This window comes from Anomaloglossus baeobatrachus, chromosome 3 (genome assembly GCF_048569485.1).
Source record: "Anomaloglossus baeobatrachus isolate aAnoBae1 chromosome 3, aAnoBae1.hap1, whole genome shotgun sequence".
NCBI lineage: Eukaryota > Metazoa > Chordata > Amphibia > Anura > Aromobatidae > Anomaloglossus > Anomaloglossus baeobatrachus.
In genome coordinates, this window is record NC_134355.1 from 527,458,125 (window position 1) to 527,476,481 (window position 18,357).

Genomic DNA, 18,357 nt, shown 5'->3' on the forward strand with positions numbered 1-18,357 from the left:
CTTGCTGCACCTGTAACAAAGTGGAGGTCCATACCGTGAGTCATTGGCCCTTCTCCGCTGCATCCAGGGGACATCCTCTGGGCTGTCGGCGAGCTGTATCCTCCTGGGGGCTTGGGTCTCGTCGGAGGCTGGAGTGCAGCGAGGATCTTGGCGAGGTCTCCATCCATGCGACGGACCTGGGCGGCCAGCTCCTCCATCATTCCGCCAGGGGCTGCAAGCGCCGAGGGAGCTGGGGGAGAGGGGGCTACCATGATGGGAGCCGTCTCTGCCGGCCATGGGGCCACTTCAGGGACGTCGGATGCTGGGGGCTGCAGAGCTTTGATGGCCCGTTCTTTCAGCACAGCAAAGTCCACATTAGGGTGTTCTAGGGCCCACAGCCGGAGCTGCTTGCGGTCCTTCGGAGACCCCATCCCCTGCACGAACTGCTTAACTAACATTTTGTTGCTGTCCGCGTCATTAATGGTATCTACCCGCTTCAGTTCACGGAGGGAAGTTTGCAGGCGCAGGGCATAGTCTCTAATACTATCTGCAGGCCGCTGTTGACATTGATAAAACTGCATCCGCAGCTCGGCTTCGGTGCGGGTCTCGAAGGCAATCTGTAGGTTTTCAAAGATAGTGGCCACGGAAGACCGGTCCCCCTCGGTCCAGGTCTCCGTCTACTGCTCAGCCGCGACGGTTAGCTGCCCTAGTACCACCGCTGCACGTTGCTTATCGGTCAGGGGATACAATTCTAGGACCAGGTTAAGCTTCTTCCGGAAGACCTGCAAAGCGTCAGGTTTCCCGTCGTACTGCGGAAGCCAGGTAGCTCCGGGCACATAGGGCAAGGAGAATGGCATCACCTGAGCAATGGCGGGGGCCGCGGCCTCCCCAGTCCGTGCGACCGAAACACAAGCTGGGCCGATTCCATCCACAGGCGCCGCTGCGGCTGCGACCGCCGCTCCTCCAGCGGCTCCGTCGGGCGCCGACATCTTGTTTACGCCCCCCCTTGGTCTATACTCAGCACCTCCTCTTCAGGGGCGTGGCTTCGGCTTTCTCGCCTCCACTGCTCGAGAAGACGCTCGAGCGGGAAAATCTTCGTGCCCAAGATGGCGGATTCTGGAATTTTTCGACCGGACACCGCCGGCGGGGAACACAAGGCGCACTTCTACCAGCCGGCAGAAAGGTAAGATCCTGTTTGTGATGCCAAGTTGTCGCGGGCGGGGGGATGCACCGCTGCTCGCGCTGCACGCTCGGGTCCGGCACTGCTGCGATGGCTGCTCGGTTGCTCGAGCGGTGGGCCGGATCCGGGGACTCGAGCAGCGCTCCTCGCCTGTGAGTGAAAGGGGTGGTTTGGTTTGGGGATTTGGTCCGTGACGCCACCCACGGTTTGTGGTGAAGGTGGGCAACACCGCTGCTGGTGACGGGGATCCCGGGAGCGTTGTTAGGGAGCAGCTGAGATGTTTTCCAACTCCGTGGGTAGGGTTTGGTGGTCCCGGGGCCCGGTGAGGTGACGGGGAAGCAGGGCTGGCAAGGTGTAGGGTCAAGGGGATAGCGCGGCGCGGTGCCGGATGGAACTGGTGTACTCACTCAGCAACAGATACACGCAAAGTCTCTGGTAAACCAAACGGCTGGATGGACGGGTCCCGCAGCCGGCTGCTGTGGCTTCTCCCAGACAGTTGATGGCGGCTGTCTTTCCCTGCACCTGTTTATGTGTTTGCCTCCGATGGCTTCCCACCGGTAACCCGCTCCCCAGCGTATAGGTGCCGGAGGAGCCCCTTTTGCCCGCAGGCTCTGGCCCTCGGAACTCTAGCTGTGGCGGTAGCTGTATTTCCTTTCTCTGGTCGGACGGTTGCCTTCTATTGGGTCTTGGCTGCTAGGAAACCCCTGGGGTTCCGGTCACTGACGGATTTGACCTTTAACGGCGGCTCCAAGCCTGGTCGGGGTCCACAGGCCCTGACTGTGTGCTGGCTTCACTTCGCTCCCCGGTTCGGTACCGGCGGGCCACCGCCCATCACCGGTCCTACGGTTCCGCGTTGATCGGCCTCTCCTGCAGACGGCCACCACCGTCTGCCAACCTTGCTGTATGTGTCCGGGCCACGCAGCCGGACACGGTCAGTTTTGCTCCTCCACTTTCACTGCTCAACACTGATCTGCCCTCTCTTCTTTTTCCCGCCACCAGGACTGTGAACTAAGTGGGTGGGGCCAACCGCCTGGCTCCACCCCACCTGGTGTGGACATCAGCCCCTGGAGGGAGGCAACAAGGATTTTGTGTCTGGCTGATGTGCCTGTCTCGGGGTGGGGGTGTGTGTTGTAGTACCTGTGACGACCTGGCTAGTCCAGGGCGCCACATTATACATCAATAGTCACCAAAATTAATTCCCAGGCTACAGTTTGTTATAAAAATGAAAAAAATATGCTTTACCCATTCTCTTCACTGATGGTGCTGATTCTCTGCACAGAGTGTGTTAGTGTCTGCAGTGATGACATATTAACTGTGCTGCTGCGAGTAACTGATCTCAGCAGCTCTGCAACGGTATATGGCACAAGTTACTCACAGCCACTGAGCTCAGTAATTAATTGCTGCGCTGTCAAGGTTGTAATGTCCTGTGTCATGTGTCATTAGTGTAGTTGTATTTATATAGTGACAACACTAGTGGAATAGATCAGGCCTGCCAAATATATGGAAGCAAATACACTTCAACACTTATAGGCTGGGCAAGAGCAGAGCGGAACTCGTCATACTGCTGACCTCATCCCACTGCTGTTGTCACGTAGAAAAAAGATTCCGGTCTTTGTGAGCGCTAGTAATAGATCTTTGGTCTTTGATCTTTTAAGAAATTTGGCTTTATTATTAATAACATAAAGCTCTTGTATTAACACAACGCGTTTCAGCAAGATACACTTGCCATCCTCAGGTGTACAACGGATAACGCCAGCTGAGACAGTCCCTCATCCCCCAGAGGAATTATACATCTAACACCGGGGTTGTGCGAGGGCGCACAACCTAACCAGGTGAGCAATTCTATAATATAGATATACAGAAATCACTCCACGGGTGCTTCTCATATGCGCTATATTTTTATCTCTACACTGCTGTTGTCACGGCAGAGGTGGGAAGGATGTGACAGACATTGCAAAAGATGGTAAGCACTCCACATAAGACCTGAAGATTCAATGTATGGATTATTGTTTGGACACATTATGGGGCAGATAGGGACAACACTGTGAGAACAGGAGCAGCGTGTATGTGTGGGGAGGGACAACATGGGGGAAATATGGGGAGGGGTAATGTGTGAGTGTGTGTGTGTTGTTATGGTTAATATTTTATATTAAGTTTTGATTATCATTTAAGCTATTTATATATCTTTAATAATTTTGTACTTTTATATTAACTTTATAAGTGTTATTTCTAAAAGTAATGACAAAGGGTGTAGTCTCTGTTATAAAGAGGTCTTTGTTTCAAATGTCTTTGTTAATGAAGGTATAGAAAACTGTACAGAACTAGATATAAGGAAAGTAGCAGGATCCATAATTTCCTATATTGTTATTCTTAACTTATATACCCATTTAAGGTAATCTATTGAGCCATGCCCCTTTCTTTGTGGTAGTAATAAACTACCGTAGTGTTTTGGGCATCTGAGATTCAGAAAAAGCCTGGTAAACTGACATTGGCTGTCTGTTCTTGTCTCCAATGCATCAATATTAATTGGACCAACATTGGCAGATCTCGATATCCCTTTGCATCTCATCCTAAATTAGCTCTTCCAGTGAAGGGGTTTCCACAGCAGGATCAATTATTATTCGGGAGCACAGCATAGTCCAGATATTTTTTTTATTCAGGAGCATTATAAAGACACTGTTATTTTTAATGGCACCTTCTCAAAATTTGCTGCAGAAGACCAGAGAATATGGAAATCTGCAAAGACAAGCTGTAGATGTTTAAAGTCATCATGGAGACTGTATTGCATGGAGACAAAATGGACAGGAACGACTCCAGTCAGAGAAGACATCACCTATATGGTTCCTGGATGTACATTTTTAATTGTGAAACGAACAGCATCTCATTTGCATTTTTGTTCCTGTATGATCCGCAGTCTGATTATGACAACTCCGATTGTTTCCTTACCATTGTTAAGTACATAAAGGGAATTGCAGGTTCATGCAATACAATTGTATGTGGGGCTGACCTGACATTACAACTCATCATTGTCCTAAGCTTGGTGCTGCAATCATGTACTGATGATGGCTCTGGTGCTGTATTTATGTACTGATTGTGGTTCATGTGCTCATTTATTTACAGACTCTGGTTCTGCATTCATGTACTGGTGGTGATTCCTGTGCTGCTTTCATGTACTGATGGTAGTTCTGGTGCTGAATTCATGTACTGATAGTGGTTTTGGTGCTGCGTTCATGTAGTGATGGTGGTTCCTATGCTGCATTCATGTGTGGCGCTCCTGAGGCTTTAGTCGCCACAGAGTATTGCAGCTCATTTAAGCTGCAGTATTCACCTTGAGGTAAGGAGGGGGTTAATCACCGGTGTTCCACATTCCCACTTTACAGACAGCATAGGAGACTTCTCTGTAGGGATCTGGACTAGGGTAGGCAGGGGTTTGGCTAACACTAAGCTTGGAATGTCCCGATCACTAGGATAACCACCTGGGGGCGGGCTCGACTTGGGGTAGAAATAAGAGCAAACTCACACAAATCAGTCTACCTGGGACACCAGTTCTGAGAAACCATCACTTCCTTCTCTCTTCACGGGGCCTGGGGCTGGGAGTGTAATGCCCAGGTGCCTCACAGCTAAAAGGACCACTCTGAAAAAGGACTTTCTTCTCTTTTCCAACACTAGTGACTTCTCCTAACAGGTGACTAGTACTAACCGGGTGAGCGGCACAGCACAAAGAGTGAGTAAAGACAACTGGAACCGCAGCAATTGACTTTGTCTCATGATTACGAGCACCACTGCCCTGCGCCTTGGCGCCAATTGCCATCACTACTTCTCTCATCATTCTCCCCAGGGCCTGCTTCAGCCATGGGGAGTGATATCAACTGTGGCTGCTACTACCACCCGTCCCAGAGGACAGCGACAGCAGCGGTGGCTAAATCCTTGGCTGCATACCACGGGTGGGGTCACGACATTTATCCTACTACAACCCCATCATCATTCCTCTCTATTGGTGTACACCTTGGGACACAAAGCCGGGAAGGCTACTGCGACATCCTCGATCATTACACCAGCCCGATGACGAGTAATGCAGGTACGACATTCCTGAATGCCTGAATTCCCCTGCCCCCTCGGTGCTACACATGTACTGATAATGGTTCTGGTGCTGTATTCCTGTACTGATGGTGGTGCTAGTGCTGCATTCTTGTACTGAAGGTGGTTCTCGTGTTGCAATCATGTACTAATGGTTGTTTTGGTGCCACATTCATGTACTGATGGTGTTTCTGGTGCTGCATTAATATACTGTTGATGTTTCTGGTGCTGCATTCATTTAGTGATGATGGTTCTTATGCTGGTGCTGCAGTCATGTACAGATTATAGTTTTGGCACTGTATTCAGGTACAAATTGTCATTATAGTACTGCAGTCATGTACTGATGGTGTTTCTTATCTTGTATCAATGTAGCAATCCATAACCAGTCAGATGATGTGATACAAAGCTATGTTAAGACTCAAAACTCTTCAAAACTTGGAGTTTTAATATGAGGAGGATTTTGTGATTTTCTGCAGTTTCTATTCAAAAACATCTGTGAAAGTTTGGTGTGTTCCCAATGAGTTTTTGAATCAAAAACTTAACAGCAACTACAAATCCTCCTAAACACAGAACATCTCAAACTTGGTTCTGGTGAGGTATTCATTTAAGTACCCCTGTAAATTTGTTTTGCAGCCCTAGGGAATAGTTCAGTGTGACAATTTGGCCCTTAGACCAAAATATCTTGTTCACCCCTAGATCATTATGAACCTTTGCATTCTTATCAACCTGATGTTCAAGTAAAACTAATGTACTCAAATCCACAGTTCACGGTGCATTTCATTGCATAGATCATCACTGCCAACAAGTTCTGAAAACCTCGACTGTGGAGTTTCCCAAAAGCTTGCATTGTGCCAAAATGTTGCAACTTTTCAAAGGGTTTTGCACCACTTTTCAGGATTAAAAGCTTTCATAAATGAGGGCTACAGTTTATGAGTCCAGTGTATTCAGAGCTTCCACTGCTCAGTTGATTTAAATATCTGCTCACCAACTAGAAGGATGATAGATTAGAGTTTTTACACCAGAAACACTTTGAAATGTTGCTACATTTTTGCACAATGAAAAGGTTTTTTTTTTTACACATTTTGCATCTTTTCATAGCTGAGGAGAGACAGGGGCTTAGCAATGCCTGCTTAATTCATTACCAGATGTGGCATACCTTGTTCCAGAAATTTGACTCCAGTCCCTGACTGGAGTAATGGTTCTTGCAAGCTGCACAGAAGAGCATACCACTTGTAAGATGTGCCTAACTGATTAAGAGGCATGCACCTCTTAACGCATAAAGCTGTTCTTACTCCGCCATGTCCCTTCATTAGGATCGGTATGTACAATACCAGTCTTAATGAATCAGAGCCTATATTTCCGATATTTTCTTTTAGTCCTCCTAGTAGACAAATCTTTGTGAGAACAGTCCTGTAGCTATGATATATTCATCTTAAATAGGACATCATACAAGGCTGACAGATTTCCTATACATAAAGAAGACATGAATAGTATGCAAAAGCGAAGTCATAAAACAAAATACAATATCAAAAATCATGCAAGCATTGGGTCCACTCACATGACGTTGTTACATTTATGATGTGGAGTTGTGTTACCTGGAACAATGTGACACAGTCCTCTTCTGTCTGAGTAATAATGCAGATGCATTGAGCCATCATCATTCATCTCTACCCTGAAAGAAGGGGCATTCATGGCCTGTACAGAACAAAAGCATATGGGTCTTTATGCAACAGCTTGTTGTACACAAAAAACCTGTCAAGGGTGCAGGCAGGTTTATAAAGAGCTCATCATTTAAAGGGAATCTGTCATCAGGTTTTTGCCACCTAATCTGAGAGCAGTACTATAACATAGGGGTACAGACTATGATTCCAGCAATGTCTCACTTACGCTGGTTTCACATCAGCATTTTTCTGCCGCACTGCCAGATCCGGCAGAAACGCAGTACAGTTCAATACAGTTCACAGGCATCGCGGCAAGCTCCGGTCACATGCTGTCACATGCTCTGGTCACATGACCACATGTATCATAGTATCATAGTATCATAGTTTTTAAGGTTGAAGGGAGACTCTAAGTCCATCTAGTTCAACCCGTAGCCTAACATGTTGATCCAGAGGAAGGCAAAAAAAAACCCAATGTGGCAAACAAGTTCCAATGGGGAAAAATTTCCTTCCTGACTCCACATCCGGCAATCAGACTAGTTCCCTGGATCAATACCCTGTCATAAAATCTAATATACATAACTGGTAATATTAAATTTTTCAAGAAAGGCATCCAGGCTCTGCTTAAATGTTAGTAGTGAATCACTCATTACAACATCATGCGGCAGAGAGTTCCCTAGTCTCACTGCTCGTACAGTAAAGAATCCTCGTCTGTGATTATGATTAAACCTTCTTTCCTCAAGACGTAGCGGATGCCCCCGTGTTCCAGTCGCAGGCCTAGGTGTAAAAAGATCTTTGGAAAGGTCTCTGTACTGTCCCCTCATATATTTATACATTGTGATTAGATCCCCCCTAAGCCTTCGTTTTTCCAAACTAAATAACCCCAAGTTTAATAACCTGTCTTGGTATTGCAGCCCACCCATTCCTCTAATAATCTTGGTCGCTCTTCTCTGCACCTTCTCCAGTTCAGCTATGTCCTTCTTATATATCGGTGACCAGAATTGTACACAGTATTCTAAGTGCGGTCGCACTAGTGACTTGTACAGAGGTAGAACTATATTTTTTTCATGAACACTTATACCTCTTTTAATACATCCCATTATTTTATTAGCCCTGGCAGCAGCTGCCTGACACTGTCCACTAAAGTGAAGTTTACCATCCACCCATACACCCAAGTCTTTTTCTGTGTCTGTTTTACCCAGTGTTCTACAATTAAGTACATAATCATAAATGTTATTTCCTCTACCCAAGTGCATGACCTTACATTTATCTACATTAAACTTCAATTGCCACTTCTCAGCCCAATCCTCCAATTTACATAAATCTCCCTGTAATATAAAATTATCCTCCTCTGTATTGATTACCCTGCAGAGTTTAGTATCATCTGCAAATATTGAAATTCTACTCCGCATGCCCCCAACAAGGTCATTTATAAATATGTTGAAAAGAAGCGGGCCCAATACTGACCCCTGTGGTACCCCACTATGAACTGAGACCCAGTCCGAGTACGTACCATTAATAACCACCCTTTGTTTCCTATCACTGAGCCAGTTTTTAACCCAGTTACACATATTTTCCCCTATCCCTATTATTCTCATTTTATGTACCAACCTTTTGTGTGGCACCGTATCAAAAGCTTTTGAAAAGTCCATCCACTGCATTTCCCTGGTCCAGACTTGAACTTACCTCTTCATAGAAGCTGATCAAATTTGTTTGACAGGATCGATCCCTCATAAACCCATGTTGATACTCTGTCATAAGGTTATTTTTCTTGAGATACTCCAGTATAGCATCTCTCAAGAAACCCTCAAGGATTTTACCAACCGTAGAGGTTAAACTTACCGGCCTATAATTTCCCGGCTCAGTTTTTGTCCCCTTTTTGAATATTGGCACCACATTTGCTATGCGCCAGTCCTGCGGTACCGACCCTGTTATTAAGGAATCTGAGAAGATTAAAAATAATGGTCTATCTATCACAGAACTCAATTCCTGTAGTACTCTGGGATGTATGCCATCCGGGCCCGGAGATTTGTCAACCTTAGTGATTTCGAGGCGGCGGCGTACTTCCTGCTGGGTTAAGCAGGTAATATTCAAGGGTGAATTTATGGTATCACTGGTCATGTCATCTGCCATGGCATTTTCTTGTATAAAAACCGTAGAAAAAAAGTCATTCAGCAGGTTGGCTTTACCCTCATCCCCTTCCACCATTTCACCAAGACTATTTTTAAGGGGGCCAACACTATCGCTTTTCAGTTTTTTACTGTTTATGTAGTTAAAGAATATTTTAGGATTATTTTTACTTTCTCTCGCAATGAGTCTCTCTGTCTCAAACTTAGCTAACTTAATTTGCTTTTTACATATTTTATTTAATTTTCTATAATTATATAATGCCTCATCACTACCTACCCTCTTTAATTCTTTTAAGGCTTTCTGTTTTTCTTTTATTGCTTCCCTTACAGCTCTATTTAGCCATAGGGGTTTCCTCCTATTTCTAGCATGTTTGTTCCCATAGGGTATATTTTCTGCACAAGCCCTATTCAGGATGCTCATAAAAGTCTCCCATTTGCTTTGTGTACTTTTATTACTTAGTACATCATCCCAGTTTATTGCACTAAGATCATCTCTCAACCGTTTAAAATTTGCTTTCCTGAAGTTTAGTGTCCTTGTAGCCCCTCTACTAGACATCTTACTAAAGAATACATGAAAACTTATTATTTTGTGATCACTATTCCCCAAGTAACCCCCAACTTGTATATTTGATATGCGGTCTGGCCTATTGGTTAGTACAAGGTCTAGTAGTGCTCCCCCTCTTGTGGGGTCCTGTACCATTTGTGAAAGGTAATTATCTTTCATTGTTATCAAAAATCTATTTCCTTTGCTGGAACTGCAAGTTTCTGTTCCCCAATTTATATCAGGATAGTTAAAGTCCCCCATAATAATTACCTCTCCGAGACTCGTTGCTTTATCAATTTGCTTTATGAGGAGATTCTCTACCTCTTCCATAATATTCGACATCTTATAACACACCCCTATCAGTCTTTTATTATTCATTCTCCCCCCCCTTATCTCCACCCATAGGGACTCTACATTCTCAGTACCCTCACATATGTTGTCACGCAGGATGGGTTTTAAGGATGATTTTACATATAGACACACACCTCCCCCTCACTTATTTGTACGGTCATTCCTGAATAGGCTATAACCCTGTAAATTAACAGCCCAGTCATAGCTCTCATCCAGCCATGTCTCTGATATCCTCACTATATCATAATTTTCTTCCAACAATATTAATTCTAATTCCTCCACCTTATTTGTGAGGCTTCGTGCATTAGTGTACATGCACGTTACGTATGACTCTGTACCTGTATTCCTGCTTACTGTATTAACTGTCCTAACCCTTCCCCCCGTACCACCCCCAATTTCATTACTTGTGCCCTGGTCACTATCTGCACTACATTCCCCTTCTATAAAGTGAATACCATGTGACAGGAGCTTGCCAGTGAACTGTATTGAACTGTACTGCATTTCTGCGTGCGGCAGAAAAACGGTGATGTGAAACCAGCGTTACTGGGATGCTTAGTGTAGTTTTGATAAAATCACTATTTAATCAGCAGTAGATTATCATTACAGGACTACTTGGCGTGCTGCCAGGTAGTCCAGCATACTCATGAGCACTATATAACTGCTATATCTGCAGCAGAGAAAACATTGATTTGAGCAAAATGACAGCAAACAGCTCAGTAAGTGACACATCGCAGGAATCTGGGTCTCTGTCTCTACATTACGCCATTATTGCCAAGATGTGTCTTTCCTCCCATAATTTCTATAAACCCTAAGGGGTACTTTGCACATTATGATATCACAGGTGCGATGTCGGTGGGGTCAAATCGAAAGTGACGCACATCCGGCGTCGCTGTCGATATTGTAGTGTGTAAATCCTTTATGATATGATTAACGAGCGCAAAAGCGTCGTAATCATATCATCGGTGTAGTGTCCGACATTTCTATAATGTAGCTGCAGCGATGGTAGGATGTTGTTCCTCGTTCCAGCGGCAGCACACATCGCTGTGTATGAAGCCGCAGGAGCGAGGAACATCTCCTACCTGCATCACTGCGGCTCACGCCGGCTATGCGGAAGTGGGCGGGATGTTTACGTCACGCTCATCTCCGCCCCTCCGCTTCTATTGGCCGCCTGCCGTGTGACGTCGCACGACCCGCCCCCTTAGGAAGGAGGCGGTTCGCCGGCCAGAGCAACGTCGCAGGGCAGGTGAGTGCATGTGAAGCTGCCATAGCGATACTGTTCGCTACAGCAGTGATCACAAGATATCGCTGCTGCGACGGGGGCGGGGACTATCGCGCTCGGCATCGCAAGCATTGGCTTGCGATGTCGTAGTGTGCAAAAGTACCCCTAAGAATTGGTGTAGACCAAGTCCAGTAACTTCTCTCTGACCTCCCCATAATATCTGAAATACATATTATGCCATCTTAATATTGCATTAAGCGGTTAATCAGTTCATAACCAGGATATTTCCCCCCTCCCTCACAAAGCCCATTTTCAGGTTTTATCATACAAGCATTTTTTACTACTCTAAAAAAAATTCTTAATGGGCTATACAAATAATTTTTTCATGATACACGGGGTTTAATTTTTACATCATTTATCTATTGTTTTTTATTTATTTGCGGACAATGAGAAAAAGCAAAAGAACAAAAAAATACTCCTATTCTTCACTTTTTTTGTATGACCACAGCAGACTGCTAAAAACATTTTAACCCTTCCAACATTCGCCGTAGATGTATGGTACAAGTCAGTAGTGGGTATATGGATCGGGCTCCTGGAGTGACATCACCCCATACTAAGCAAGTGATAATTGTGTGTTACAGCCAGTGTTAAATATCGCTGTGAATCTCTGACAGCGGCATTAACAGCGTGCCAGCATATGGGGGCGTCATTCTATGCACATCGGTGCATCAATGATGTGATTGTGGGGTGGCGATGGGTTGCTATGACAGCCAGGATCTGTTGAAGACCTCTGTGCCTGTCATTATGGAGCTCCCTTGAAACCTGCCTGTGGCTGGGCTTCAAAGGAGACCATGATTTTTACTACATGCAGCAATACTGTGGTCTTGCTGTATATAGTAAAAGTGATCAGGTTTAATAAATAACAAAAGACCTACCCTGAAAATACGCCCTAGCAGGTATTTCGGCCTTTTTGGAGTATGCTTAAAATATAAGCCCTACTCCAGAAAATAAGGTAATAAATACTAGTAAATACAGCAAAAATTTAAAAAAATTATGAAAATAATGAAAAAATGTTCAAATGACCCCCTTTTCCCCCACATTAAAAGTAAAGAGTACAAAAGATACAAAAATACATATGTGGTATCGCCACGTCAAAAAAACTCAAAGCTATCAAAATGTAAAAATAATAAACCCGATCGGCACCATAAACAGACAAGAATTCAAAAACATCAACATTTCATTTTTTTGGTTTACTGCAATAACACAGAATATGCTGTGACAAGCGATCAAAACGTCAGATCTATCCCAAAATGGAATCAATAAAAACATTATGTTGCCTCACAAAAATAAGCCATCACACAGCTCTATCAACTGAAATATGAAAATGTGAAGGGTCTAAGAAAATGGCCACACAATCAAACAAATGTTTTTTTCAAAGTTCTTATTTTTATTCACCAACGTAGCGTCATGATATCACCGTAACCATATTGATGAAGAAAATCAGACTGCAAGTTTATTTTTTCCACATGTACACCTTAAAAACAATTCCCAAAAGAACAATGTCAGAATTGCGGGATCTTTACAATTTCACAGCACTTGGAATTTTTGTTCCCATTTACCAGTGCACAATGTGGTAAAATAAATAGTGTCAGTCAAAAGTAAAACTCACCATTTAAAATTAAGTCCTCATATGTCTATGTGGGCAGAAAAATAATAAAGCTATGACTCTAGGAAGAAGGGGACAAAAAAATTACAACAAAAAAAAAAAAGGAAAATTGGCCATATCAGGAAGGGGTTAAATTGTGTTCCTCTTTCTGTACAAATTATTTTTATACACTACAGATCAAAAGTTTGGCGTCACCCAGATAATTTTGTCTTTTCCATGAAAAATCATACTTTTATTTATGAAATGAGTTGCATAATGAATAGAAAATATAGTCCAGACATTGACGAGGTTAGAAAAAATTATTTTTACTTGAAATAATAATTTTCTCCTTCAAACTTTGCTTTCAGCACAGAATGCTCCTTTGCAGCAATTCCAGCTTTGCTGACCTTTGGCATTCTAGCTGTTAATTTGCGGGGGTGATCTGGAGATATTTCACCCCATGCTTCCAGAAGCCCCTCTCACAAGTTGGATTGGCTTGATGGGCACTTTTTGCGTAACAGCTCGTTAGGGTTGAGATCTGGTGACTGGGCTGGCCACTCCATTACAGATAGAATACCAGCTGTCTGCTTCTTCCCTAAATAGTTCATGCATAATTTGGAGCTGTGCTTTGGGTCATTGTCCTGTTGTAGGATGAAATTGGCTCCAATCAAGCGCTGTCCACAGGGTATGGCATGGCATTGCAAAATGGAGTGATAGCCTTCCTTATTCAAAATCCTTTTTTACCTTGTACAAATCTCTCACTTTACCAGCACCAAAGCAACCCCAGACCATCACATTACCTCCACCATGCTTGACAGATGGTGTAAGGCACTCTTCCAGCATCTTTTCAGTTCTGTGTCTAACAAATGTTCTTCTGTGTGATCCATACACCTCAAACTTTGATTCATCTGTCCATAACACTTTTTTCCAATCTTCCTCTGTCCAATGTCTGTGTTCTTTTGCCCATATTAATTTTTTCATTTTATTAGCCAGTCTCAGATATGGCTTTTTCTTTGCTACTCTGCCTGAAGGCCAGCATCTCGGAGTCGCCTCTTCACTGTAGACGTTGACACTGGCATTTTTTCAGCTACTATTTAATTAAGCTGGCAGCTGAGGACCATTGAGGCGTCGATTTCTCAAACTAGAGACTCTAAAGTACTTGTCTTGTTGCTCAGTTGTGCAGCGGGACCTCCCACTTCTCTTTCAACTTTGTTTAGAACCTGTTTGTGCTCTCCTCTGAAGGGAGCAGTACACACCGTTGTAGGAAATCTTCAGTTTCTTATCAATTTCTCGCATGGAATATCCTTCATTTCTAAGAACAAGAATAGACTGTCGAGTTTCATGTGAAAGTTCTCTTTTTCTGGCCATTTTGAGAGTTTAATGGAACCAACAAATGTAATGCTCCAGATTCTCAACTAGCTCAAAGGAAGGTTTGTTTTATAGCTTCTCTAATCAGCAAAACTGTTTTCAGCTGTGCTAACATACTTGCACAAGGGTTTTCAAGGGATTTCTATACATCCATTAGCCTTCTAACACAGTTAGCAAACACAATGTACCATTAGAACACTGGAGTGGTGGTTGTTGGAAATGGGCCTCTGTACACCTATGTAGATATTTCATTAAAAAACAGGCGTTTGCAGCTAGAATAGTCATTTACCATATTAACAATATATAGAGTGTATTTCTGTTTAATTTAATGTTAGCTTCATTGAAAAAAAATGTGCTTTCTTTTCAAATATATGGAAATATCTAAGTCAACCTAAACTTTTGAACTGTAGTATATATATTGGACATATTTTTTTTTTATGACAACGGAGATAGAGATAGAAATTCTGACTGGCAGTGTTCCTTTTTATGTAAGTTTTGTTTCATTTATTTTTTTTTTATTATGCTTTTGAAGTTAGGTTTATTTGAATACATACTTTAAATGAAGAAATAAAAGGATGTGAAATACAGAGGAAATCATGGAAACTGCTCTGAAACCCATGAAGGATATACAGTAGGTCTAAATGAGGTTGTCTTCTCTTTAACTTGTGTAAATGTGCACAATCCTCCTTTTTTTTACACAGACACCCTTGTTAGTAAATAAAACAGAGAAATAAGACTGAAACCAATTTGGGATGATGGGTATACAGATAGATAAATGCCAAACTGTTCTATTATCAGAATACGCAGTAAGGTTGAGTCCACGTGTCCAGTAATCATCCGTCAGAACGGATCCAGTAGCAATTCATTGGCAAAAAAAGTTGGTCAGACAGAACTTTTTTTGCCTGTTTTTTAAAGAACTGATTTGAGCTGGATCCTTTTTTAAACATTAGCATCCAAGGAAAATGGATCTGTTAATGGATTGCTATTTAGCTTTCATTTGAAACATATCCAGAAAGAAAATAACAGATAGTTTACAAATGGAAGAAAAATGGATGGCTAATTAATGGATCCATTTTTCATAGACATCGATAATATAAAAAAATTTGGGTAGAGCTGAAATCAGTTATTTGAAAACAGACAAAAAAAAGTTTTGTCCGCATAACTTTTTGCCAACAGATTGCTACTGGATATTTACTGGACATGTGAACTCAGCCTAACCTGAACTCCCCCCAAAGATGGGCCACATTTTGGCTTCCATTCCCCATTATATCTGACCCTGGCAGCAAAGGAACATAGATGTGAGGTTTGCACTTATACACACTGTATCACATAGAATATAAATATTTACATTTGGCATTATTTTTCCATCTTAGATGCTAGTTTCTTGCATGTACCATACATTGCAAGTAATTAAACAGATTGATAGCCAAGCACGTTGTAACATTTAGTGTATATTTGTTTCACCTGGTAAGATAACGATAGGTAACTGTGTAAGGCATCCAGGTTAGCAATGAATTCATAGAGATTTCCGCCTAGTGTCCTCAGCATGTGGTCATAGCCTGACCTTTTACAGAATTCAAAGAAATACTCTCCGAACTGCTGTAGAACAGCCTCTGGCGAAACACCTGGGGAACAGTAAATTAGAATATAGTTTCACATACAAAAGAATTCATATTGTAGAAAAAACTGAATATTCAAATACAACATTCTACAAATAATTCATTAAATTTGGCATAGACAAATACAGTATTATAAAATGCATCCAGTGCAATGTATATGAACCAAAACAGATAATGACCAATTTAAACCATGACATAGCAAATTTAATACTATTCTCTAAAACAATGCTAACACTAGACAAGTATTTTGCTCAAAATTGTGGTGCACCTTATTAATAAACTTAGCACTTTTTAACACTCCACTTCACTCCATGCCATTCTCATTTTTCTAAACACTTTTGAAATTGGTTTAGTGATTTTCAAAAAGTGTCTTGAACATCTAAAGGCCGCTTTACATGCTGTGACATCGCTCAAGCAATCTCGTTGGGGTCACGGAATTGGTGACGCACATCCGGTCGCTTTAGCGATGCCGTTGCGTGTGACACCTTTGAGCGATTTTGCATCAATGCAAAAATGTGCAAAATCGCTCATTGGTGACATGGGGGTCCATCTTCGAATATCGTTGCTGCAGCAGTAACGATGTTGTTCCTCGTTCTTGCGGCAGCACACATCGGTACGTGTGACACCGCAGGAACGAGGAACCTCTCCTTACCTGCCTTCCCCCCACAATGCGGAAGGAAGGAGGTGGGCGGGATGTTCGTCCCGCTCATCTCCGCCCCTCCGCTTCTATTGGGCAGCGGTTCAGTGACGCAGCTGTGATGTCGCTGTGACGCTGAACGAACCGCCCCCTTAGAAAGGAGGCGGTTCGCCTGTCACAGTGACGTCACAGGGCAGGTAAGTAGTGTGACGGGTCTGGGCGATGTTGTGCGCCACGGGCAGCGATTTGCCCATGTCGCACACCCGAGGGGGGCGGGTACCCACGCTAGCGATATCTGTCACGATATCGCAGCGTGTAAAGCGGCCTTGAGAAATCTGGCACATGGCAGGTGCACCAGAGGGTTTACCAAAATTCTGATGCATAAATCTGACCAAAAGTTCCTCCTGCCTGTATCAGAAAAATGAAACTCCTAATGCTATAATGATATATCAATAAACTTATCAGAACAGAATTTTTTACCTATTTCATTTAAGAAAATATTTACAAAAGGTAATTCACTATATCTTTGGAGCTAATAAACAAGTTTCTAAAGGCACATGAGTTAAAGTATTGATTATATTATTGCAAACTGTCATTAACCTTGTAAGTAGGGTTGAGTGTATCCAAACTGTAACGTTTGGGGTTTGTACCACCAGAACTTTAAAAACTGTGTCCGAGTTCGATGTTCGGGTGATGTTCGTATGCTAATAAAGTTTGTTGAAAGGCTGCAGCGCAGCCAATCAACAAGCTTCATTGTATGTGGATGATGACTGTACACTGCAATGAACAATAAACATTTAAATAAAAAAATGATGTAGACTCCCACCTATGTTTGATAACCAGGGCAGGTAAAACAGACAGCTACGGGCTGCAACCCTCAGCTGTCTGCTTTACCCATTAAATAAATAGTTTTAAAAAAATGGCTTGGGGTCTCCCCTATTTTGATATCCAGCCAAGATAAAGCAGACAGCTGAGGGCTCGTATTATCAGAATGGAAAGAGCCACAGCTATTTGGTCCCTCTCAACCTAAAAATAACAGCCCACAGCTGCCGCAGCCACCCCCGCTCTTCCCAATGCCCTGGAGTGGTGGCAATCGGGGTAATAGTTTTGTGGTTGATGTCAGCTGATAATTTACAGCTGACATTCAGCCCAGGGGTTAGTAATGGCCAGGCACCTATCAGACAACCCCATTACTGACCCGGCAAGTATAGAGTTAAAAAAGACACAGACACAAGGAAAGAAAAGTTTATTTGATTAAAGACTCTGGCACACTCCCTTGTTCACCAATTTATTACTTCAAAATAAATCCTGGAAGTTCCAACATAATCCAAAGAGTAATGTTCCATGACACCCACCAATTTCTATGGAGCCTGGAATTTCCAACGAGCAGTGACATCACTGAGTTACTGAGTTACACCCAATAGCTAAAACCCTGGAGATTTTCCGACACAGGGGGGCGCTATTCACTTTTATGTTATTCACATTTTTGACTCTGCCTTTTTTGTCTCTGGTATGTCATTCTTTAACTAAAGCAGTTTTGTTTTTGAAACTCTCCAGTATTCACATTGTTTGGAGCGTTTTTGATGCATCTCCACTGCATAAATGCACCAAAAATGCATGTGCGTTTTTACCTGCAGAATTTCCACATGTAAAACAAGTCTATGGGGAAATTCTGCACAGAACACTCAGTGTACCAGCAAGAGAAATTGACATGTTGCAGATTGTAAAAATGCAACCCAGGTGAGTTTACACTGCATAAAAAGAGGCTTAGTGGATATGAGATTTCTATTAATCCCATCAACATTGCTTGTATTGTAAAATGATTTTAACACAGTGAAGATACACAAAGTCAAAAACGCTAGTAAAACTCATTGTGAGCTCTTACCCTTAAAGACGTGGCTCACCCCTTTTCATTACTGGCCACATCAATGTTATATAAACAGATTCAGCT

At 43.0% G+C, this 18,357-nt stretch overlaps 1 protein-coding gene across 1 annotated transcript in view; it reads right to left on the reverse strand.

Moving 5' to 3' along the window:
* LOC142295495 (guanylate cyclase soluble subunit beta-2-like) overlaps positions 1–18,357 on the reverse strand; it is a 161,343-nt gene that overhangs the window by 80,527 nt on the left and 62,459 nt on the right. Inside the window, exons 4-5 of the mRNA XM_075338596.1 lie at positions 15,615–15,775; positions 6,832–6,931 (exon numbers count right to left, since the gene is read on the reverse strand). Coding sequence (XP_075194711.1) covers positions 6,832–6,931; positions 15,615–15,775 — 261 coding nt within the window. The remainder of the gene's footprint in view (positions 1–6,831; positions 6,932–15,614; positions 15,776–18,357) is intronic.